Genomic DNA, 9,360 nt, shown 5'->3' with positions numbered 1-9,360 from the left:
ATGTAGTACTGTAATTGATGGGTCACATCTTGGTTTATTTTTAATCCATCTTTATACTATTCATTCATATTAGCAATACAGATTTTAAAAGAAGCCTACTTTCCTATTTTCTCCTATAAGAGCCCAATAAAAATGGGAACTGGAATGACCCTTTGAGTAAATACACGTATATGAATGTTAGTTATCCTTGAAGTAGGTCTCACAGTTGGAGAGGATTTTGGCTTCCTTTCATCCTGGCAGGAAGAATCTCTTTTCTAAGTTCCTTTATGCCTAACACTAGGAAAGGCCACGTCTTTGATTCTGCACCCAAGAGCCTTATATAATAACATTCTCTGAAAAATTCAGAGTCATATGGAATGAGAGAATCCAGGGTAAATTGTCTTCTGAGTCCAAAACAATCTAGCAGCTTACTCTTTTTGATTACAAAAGCAGTACATGCTCACTTTGGAAAATACACAACAAATTAAATAAAAATTGCCCTTACTATCTTGCCCAGAGTTAGCCACTGTTAACTTACTGCACTGGCCCAGTTTAGCTGCTGAATTAGTCTACATAGGAGATTCTGGCAAATTATACAAAGAAAAGTGAAGGTCACTCAGTTGTGTCCAACTCTTTGCCGCCCCATGGACTATATAGTCCATGGAATTCTCCAGGTCAGAATACTGGAGTGGGGGATCTTCCCAACCCAGGGAATGAACCCAGGTCTCCTGCATTGCAGGTGGATTCTTTACCAGCTGAGCCTCCAGGGAAGCCCTAAAATTATACAAAAGGTATTTTTAAATAATCTTAAAGGATAATTTAAAATAACGTTTTTTCCCTTATCATTGTTTTTCTAAAGCATTTTGCAGCCTTAGAAAACCCTGTGTCTCAATACAACAGAGTAGATGTTATCATTTGTTGAGCACATGTATGTATCAGTTACTTTATATTTGTTAGTGCTAATTCTCACCATAACCTTGTAAAACATTTAGTATAAATGATTTAGAGGCAAACTTCCTATTATGTAGTTGAGAAAAACAAAGCTCAGAAAAGGTGAGTCACTTGTGCCAAGAGACACAGCTCCAGTGCCACCTTTGCGGTGCAAGCCATTGCTATCATCCCGAGCCTGGGGTTCAGTGGGAGCCTCCCACACTTGTCCCTCTCCATCTTTCCCCTTTACTGCTAGAATGTTTTCGATTTGTTTAAAACTACAGAATACTTAAAGTCACCTCTAAGGAAAAGGCTATATTTGATCCTTGATTACATTGGATCTTCTCAGTCACCGGGAAAGCAGTGCTGAAATTCCTCGTTGTGCTTTTGATGCCCATCTGATCTCTCCAACACTCTGTAAGATGATAGATTGGGAAATGCAGAATGCAGAAAGTTCTTGACATACTGGGACGTGCAGTCTTGGGTCTTTGATATCAGATAAACACCGGTGTGTATCCTTGCTCTGTTACATAGCTATTCGTTCAACAGTTGTTTGAGAATCAATACCTGTCAAGTTCTCAGGCTGATGCAGTGAACAAGATAGACAATGTCTCTGCTTTCATGGAACTAACTGCCTAGGGGATGAAGGCAGAAAAGAAACAGATTATTAGTCAGGTGTGTTATAGAAGAGCAAGGACTGATTGGGTCTTGTGTGAGACAGCTGTGGAACTGGAAATTACCAAATGATTTCCGATTTTGAGAGACTTAGATCAGCTGGCTTAGAATTAGGCTCAAGATAATCGATTCTCTGGAACAATCAATGCCATACATTAACCTTCAGAGGGAGTTTTCTGTGTTACTAAAAGGTTGCTCATTTGGTCTTGCTTCTTATCCATAAAGGAAACGACATCAATTAGCATTCATTGGCTAGATGAAAGCTTTTTATTGCTAAATAGAGGAGCAGATAATTAGAGCAGATTCCCAAACATAGTAGAGAAACAGCTCCATTTTGGTTTTAATTTATCCTCACATCCTAAAAGCATTATTTGGCAGTTTACAAATTACACATGGAAGTGAAATATATTTAATTTTGAATTTTTGACTGCTTTTGAGGCTCATAATTTCTTAACATCCCTTGATTGAAGTGGGAATAGTGGGAATAGTCTGGGAACAATTAAATTGGCAATCAATGAATGAATTCTAAGAGGACAGTTCTCCTGGTGCATAGCTACAAATTTCTGGAGAATCTGTATACCTGCAGTATAATTTGTCCTTTGGATTTATTTTTGGTATATGTGGGAGTGTCTATAAATACCTTTCATTTCTAGAATAGAAAGTGAGCAACATATAGGCTGTATATTTGATAAGAATATTTAAATTCTACCTTTTGCAGAAAACAATTGTGTTCACATATTTGCAGCTGTGTTTTGTGGTCATTAAATAAGGCCATGAGTTTCTTTCTAAAATTTACAATAATATGTTATCTATAAAGAACATTTCACATAATACAATAAATATTTTTATATTTCTAAGAAATTGTGTTGATTTAGTATACAAATGTTGAGTTTTTGTATAGTGATTGCAAATCTGCTAAAGGAATTTACTTACTAAAATCCATATTTGCCATTTTTTTACCATAGAAATTATTTTTATTTTTAGCAGCTTGATGGAGCTATCATTGATGTGTACAAACTTGATGTTTATTATACATATAAATTGCAAAATGATCACCACAATCAAGCTAATTTAACATATCCACTACTTCCACATGGTTACCATTTTGTTTGGAAAAGGTTTAAGATCAATCCTTTTGCAAGTTACAAGTGCACAATAGAGTATTGCTTATATTTGTCTTTAAAAAATTCCTTCATAATATGATTCAGCACTTCCAGATATAAAAATTTTCAACATTTAGAGGACATGGAATATTGCAGTGTTCTTTCTTAAGATGGAAAACAATATCTTCATTTATAACAAGAGTTGGGGTTTGTTCAGGACACATTATAATTTACTCTGTTTTGTAGTAAACTGTCATTTCCTTGTTCTCTTGTGTTTTTCTATTGTAATTGGGTCTGTGACATTGTGGTGTGTATATATATGTATATATATACACATATATATATAATTATAAAATTCTAGTGCGATAGCTCAGTTTTATATTTTTGTGATATGTAATTTATGTGCTACTATTTAGTTATTACAGTCTAATAAAAATGTAGTCAATTGATTTTCTTTTAAAGCTCTCTGCATTAAAATATGTCTGCACTTTTACATTTTGATTACAGCCATTGAAATACCCCTGAAAGGAAGCTTTTATTTTTATATCATTTCTTTTGAAGGATTGGATTTTAATATGCTATCAATACTTGCTTTTTTCCTTTAATGTGTGAAAAATGCATTTAATTTCAACAGCAAATTGACAGCATCCATTTTTATCTTTAATTAACTTTTCAGTTTGGCTCTCATCTTCAAGACTTACAGCAGAATTTATCACCAAGCCATAAAGGAAATGCTGAATGGAAGATTCAGAGAATCTGCCTAGCTCTGAATTTAGCTCAGTTGACCCCATTAGAAAAAAGAAAAGTCGACAACAACATTGATATAAAAGACAATTCATTAGGTCATACCACTTGCAAATGACAATGTCTATTTTTGATTCCTCCTATTTATTTGGTCTCCTAATTCCCTTCTCATACCCTCTCCTTTAACTCCAAAGCACCAACTGCCCTTTGCTTGAGGGTTTTGTAAGTGCAGAAGCACATTGGAGAATAACTGCCACGCAAATAATAATAGCTGTCACCTACCGAACGCGTGGGCCCTGCAGCTGAACACTTGCTTTACCAGCTTTATGTCCTGCAAGGAAGGTTTTAAGGCTCTAGCTTACAGATTGGGGATGGGGTGTACAGAGAGAGATTCAGTTTGAAGACAGGCCAGGTGGATTTGAATCCCTGCTCACCATTTCTACCTCACTAGCTCGGAGATTTTGGGCAAACTACTTAACATTCACTTATTCACCCAGCAGATATTTTGAGCATCTACTGTGTGCTCGGTATACTGGGCACCCACTGGTGGATAACAGACACAGCTGTTGCCTTTCTGAAGCTAATTTTCTACAGGGGAAATCAGGAATACTAAAATTATGTCAATGAAAATTGGGACAATTGTGGTGAAGGGAGAGGACAGGGACAGTAATAGGCAGAGGGAGTGGAAGACCCAGCTTAAGTTGGTTTGCCTCTCAAGAGGTGACAAATAAGCTCAGTGCTGAAGGAGGAGAATGAATTAGGCAAAGCAGGGGAGCAAGGAGGTGGTGAAAGAATAGGGCAGGCAGAGGGAGTGGTTTATGTCAAGACAGGACCCTGCTGACTGCTTCCAGAGACTGAAAGGGGCCAGTGATGCAGGAACATGGCATGCATATGTGCATGCATGCATGTGTTGTGGGGGGCAGTGGGTGGGCATTGACAGGCAAGCAGCAGGGGTCACTCTAACAGGTGGCAAGGACTTGGGATTTGGTTTCTGTTTTAAGACGATTATTCAGGCTGCCCTCAGAATGTGCTGAGGAGTGCAGCTCAGGAGTCTAAGCTAGAGATAAGCATATACTGTAGTAGTAGGAGCGGAGGAGTAGGATATAGTTTCCAGATAGACTCAAGGTAAATAGCACAAAGGTCTGTATAGTCAAGGCAATGGTCTTCCCAGTGGTCACACACAGTTGTGAGAGCTGGACCATAAAGAAGGCGGAGCATTGAAGAATTGATGCCTTTGAACTGTAGTGATGGGGAAGACTTCTGAGAGTCCCTTGGATTGCAAGGAGATCAAACCAGTCAGTCTTAAGGGAAATCAACCCTAAATACTCTGTTGAAAGGACTGATGCTGGAGCTGAAACTCCAGTATTTTGGTCCTCTTACGTGAAAAACTGACAACTGAATGACTAGAAAATCCCTGATGCTGGGAAAGATTGAGGCCAGCAGGAGAAGAGGGCCTCAGAGGATGAGCGGGCATCAGAGGCTTGATGGCATCACTGATGCAATGGACATGAACTTGGGCAAATTTCGGAAGATAGTGAGGGACAGAGGGGCCTGGCATGCTGCAGTCCGTGGGGCTGCGAAGAGTCAGACGAGACTGAACAACAACAACAAATAGCACTTAAGGCTGAATTAGACTTGGTGGGTGAAGCAGAGGGAAGAACAAAGGATGACCTCCAGGTTTTTTCACTTGAGTAACTAGTTGAGATGGGAAGACTAAAAGGACAAAGTGCTTTGTGACATATTAACTGATATTCCAAGTGACAACAAAGTCACGTATACAGAGATAGAGTTGAGATGACCACCCAAGTGTGAATCTGGTCATTGCCAGTGTGTAGCAGATATTTAAAGCCAAGGAAATAGATAAGATCACAGAGGGAGGGGTGGGTAGAGGCAGGGGCACAGTGCACAAGAAATAGGTCAGAGATTTGAGCCTGTGGAATTCCCAACATGCAGCAGCTGGGTGGAAGAAGAGGAACCTGCCAAGAACAGTGAGAAGGAGTGTGTGCGTACTCAGTCACTTCAGTCAAGTCTGACTCTATGTGACCCTATAGACTGTAGCCCACCAGGCTTCTCTGTCCATGGGAGAGGTAAAAATAAAATAAGGGTAATAAAAGTCCTTCCCTGGTGGCTCAGCGATAAAGAATCTGCCTGCAGTGAAGGAGATGCACTTTGAATCTCTGGGTCGGGTAGATCCCCTGGAGAAGGAAATGGCAACCCACTCCAGTATTCTTGCCTGGGAAATCCCATGGACAGAGGAGCCTGGTGGGGTAGAGTCCATAGTGTTGCAAAAGAGTCAGACACAACTTAAGGAACTAAACAACAATAAAAGTGCCACCCTTCTAATACTGCTGGAGTTTAAATGTGCTAGTACATTAAATAGTGATTGGATTATTACATTCTCCCACTACATAGCAAGGGTAATATGATAATTATTAAATTCCATTTTCTATGGCAAGAAGGTGAAAGCATTAGCTGCTCAGTGGTGTCTAACTCTTTGACTGGCTAGTGGGTATTACAAAGATGGATAAGACCTAGACTCTAATTCTAGGAGCTCATTATCTTGTAGGGGACATAAGGTTTATAGAGAAATGGATCAGAAAATGGAAGGTGGCAAATGCTGTGAGAGAAGTAAAATGTTCTGGAGGTTCGGAGAAGGGAAATGGCTGTGGCTGGTCAGGGAGCCAGGCTAGGCTTCAAGAGTCAAGTGACATTTGAAGAAAGAGTGGGTTTGGATATTCAGGGAAAGTAGGATCAGTGAAGGTTGCTGCTGCTGCTGCTGCTGCTAAGTCGCTTCAGTCGTGTCTGACTCTGTGCGACCCCACAAACGGCAGCCCACCAGGCCCCCCTGTCCCTGGGATTCTCCAGGCAAGAATACTTGAGTGGGTTGCCATTTCCTTCTCCAATGCATGAAAGTGAAAAGTGAAAGTGAAGTCACTCAGTCGTGTCCGACTCTTAGCGACCCCATGGACTGCAGCCCACCCGGCTTCTCCGTCCGTGGGATTTTCCAGGCAAGGGTACTGGAGTGGGGTGCTTGCCATTGCCTTCTCCTCAGTGAAGGTGGGGAAGTGTAAATGTGGTGTCTGGGATGTGGGTGCTCTGTAGGCTGTATGACAGTCCCTTTGGTCAAATCTCAGAAAGTTAGTAGACAGATGCTGCCTTAGGGGACCTTTGTAAGTGGTGGCCACAGCAACAGCTGCAGTGTACATTGTCATTTGATCCGCCAGGGTCTCCTAGCAGTGTGAAAACGCCTCTTATCAGAGTCAGGTGCTGCCACCACAGCCAGCAACCAAGAGTAATTGGTGTATCTCTCTAGAAAAAACCATCCAAGATGCATATATTATATTCTGTAATTATTTGCTTGGATTTCAAAGTGCCCAACAAATTACACACTTCACCTTCCACTTAAAAACAGTAATGACCACTAGTTTTTTCCCCACAGATTATTTAAATAACTATTGTTTTCATGGTTATTGATATATAAGACTCTGGGGAGACATAGGAGTTCCAATCATGCTTGCCTTGGCTGAGTTAACAACCATATAATTCTAGTTTGCCACCGACAGGTGCTGTGACCTTCAACAGTTATTCAACCTTTCTGTTTTAAATCCTCTAGCTGTTGAAGTGCAATAACACTTTACTTTCTCCAAATACTGAGTGAATTGCATAAGTGTCTACATGTTCCATAAATTCTTCAGAGCAAAATACAAATAAGGAACAATAAATACTGTCTTTTCTTCCTATGTAGAAGTGTAATTAATGACTAACCTGGTTATCATTTTCTGTGGCTCCTTTCTTTGCTTAAGTCCAGCTTAAGCAGACTAGCTTCTAAGGGTATTGTTCCCAATTTCCTGGTTGTACTTAGATGGAGGGGAAAAGTCTCTATTTTCACCGTTTGGATTCTTTGCAACCAGGTTGAGTTTTTAAACAGATTCACAGAGTCTGGAGCTTGGAGTGATATTTCTGCTCACAAGGAGTCTTAGAGGTGTCAACTCCATAAAGCTTTCTGTGAAGAATCAGCAAAACACACTGCCACTGAAGTTTAAAGATGATTTGCCTGAATCTCTTCAGCCAAATGAAGCTTTCTAATCAATTATGAACAGAAGGGATGAAATGTAGGGTCTAGTGGGATTTGAGATGGGATTCTAGCAGCCATCATCAATCACCACCCGAGCTGCTAAGTGTCTGTGGCAGATAGAGTCACTAATATTTACTAATGTTAATTGATGGCAGCACGGAGGGCATTGTCCACATCTGAGGTACCAGCATATCATTTCTATGGATGGCTTGAATAAGTGTCAGAGCTGGACCTTCTGAGTCCTCTATTTTATTCCCCTACTTTTAAGGATGAAGAAAGAGGCCCAGAGAAGGAGAGTGATTTGCCAAGGGTTGCCTGCTGGCCTCCTATTGGGGATCACTTGGCTCCCATAACAGACTTTTGAGGCATGTAAACTGCCACTGGTATTTACCTAACAAGGAAGAATATAGTGGGTAGCAGGGCTGAGCAGAGAGAGTTTAGACAGGAGCATGGGAGAAAGTCCCCTCCCACTATGTTTCAGGCTCCCTTGTCTTTCCTTTGCATCTCTCATCACAACTCAGTAACTTTACTTATAATTAATGGTTTTCTGTCTGCTGAGAGCCATCTGTCTGTATGGTTCTCCTCTTGGTGCTGGGCCCAGAGCAGACGTTAATTGATGGTAGTTATCATAGGTATGCAGTGGCTTGGCCAAGGTCACTCGGTGGTTAGACTGAGGACCTGCCTGTGATGCTATCTTCTGGCCTTCTGCTTCCTGGGACTCTGAGCTCCCAGGTGGTGAGGCAGGCCAGATGTGGAAAAGGCAGAGCTAGAAAAGATACTGCTGCTGTTTAGTTGCTAAGTCTAAGTCACGTCAGACTCTTTGTGATTCTCCAGGCTGGAATGGGTTGCCATTTCCTTCTCGAGGAGATTTTCCTGATCCAGGGATCAAACCTGCATCTCCTGCATTACAAGCGGATTCTTTACCGCTGAGCCACCAGGGAGACCCTAGAACAGGCAGTTCAGTTCAGTCACTCAGTCGTGTCTGACTCTTTGCAACCCCATGGACTGCAGCACGCCAGGCTTCCCTGTCCATCACCAACTCCCACAGCTTACTCAAACTCATGTCCATAGAGTCAGCGATGCCATCCAACCATCTCAATCTTTCCCAGCATCAGGGTCTTTTCCAATGAGTCAGTTCATCGCATCAGGTGGTCAAAGTATTGGAGTTTCAGCTTCAGCTTCAGTCCTTCCAATGAATATTCAGGACTCATTTCCTTTAGGATGGACTGGTTGGATCTCCTTGCAGTCCAAGGGACTCTCAGGAGTCTTCTCCAACACCACAGTTCAAAAGCATTAATTCTTCAGTGCTCAGTTTTCTTTATAGTCCAAGTCAAACATCCATACATGACTACTGGTAAAACCATAGCTTTGACTAGACGAAGCTTTGTTGGCAAAGTAACGTCTCTGTTTTTTTAATATGCTATCTAGGTTGGTCATAGCTTTTCTTTCAAGGAGCAAGCGTCTTTTAATTTCATGGCTGCAGTCATCATCTGCAGTGATTTTGGATCCTAAGAATATAAAGTCTCTCACTATTTCCATTGTTTCCCCATCTATTTGCCATGAAGTGATGGGACCGGATGCCATGATTTTAGTTTTCTGAATGTTGAGTTTTAAGCCAACTTTTTCACTCTCCTCTTTCACTTTCATCAAGAGGCTCTTTAGTTCTTCTTCACTTTCTGCCATAAGTGTGGTGTCATCTGCATGTCTGAGGTTATTGATACTTCTCCCAGAAATCTTGATTCTAGCTTGTGCTTCATCCAGCCCAGCGTTTCTCATGATGTACTCTGCATATAAGTTAAATAAGCAGGGTGACAATATACAGCCTGAATGTACTCCTTTCCTGATTTGCAACCA

At 41.0% G+C, this 9,360-nt stretch overlaps 1 protein-coding gene across 17 annotated transcripts in view; it reads right to left on the bottom strand.

The window, feature by feature from the left end:
• Positions 1-1,204: 1,204 nt before the first annotated feature.
• Positions 1,205-9,360, bottom strand: part of CHRNA3 (cholinergic receptor nicotinic alpha 3 subunit) — a 53,203-nt gene continuing 45,047 nt past the window's right edge. For 8 of the 17 annotated variants that reach the window (XM_081549637.1, XM_081549619.1, XM_081549616.1 and 5 more), the window contains exon 7: positions 1,205-1,544. Coding sequence is in view for 7 of the 17 variants with exons in the window: in XM_081549616.1 (XP_081405742.1) it covers positions 1,529-1,544 (16 nt within the window). In the remaining 10 variants the exon portion in view is untranslated. The remainder of the gene's footprint in view (positions 1,545-9,360) is intronic. The other 9 variants (XR_014071129.1, XR_014071128.1, XR_014071132.1 and 6 more) reach the window with 3 other exon arrangements.

Source organism: Giraffa tippelskirchi, chromosome 12 (assembly GCF_054371585.1).
Source record: "Giraffa tippelskirchi isolate mGirTip1 chromosome 12, T2T-mGirTip1v1.2.pri, whole genome shotgun sequence".
In the NCBI taxonomy this organism is placed as follows: Eukaryota; Metazoa; Chordata; class Mammalia; order Artiodactyla; family Giraffidae; genus Giraffa; species Giraffa tippelskirchi.
This window is presented reverse-complemented; position numbering and strand designations above follow the sequence as displayed.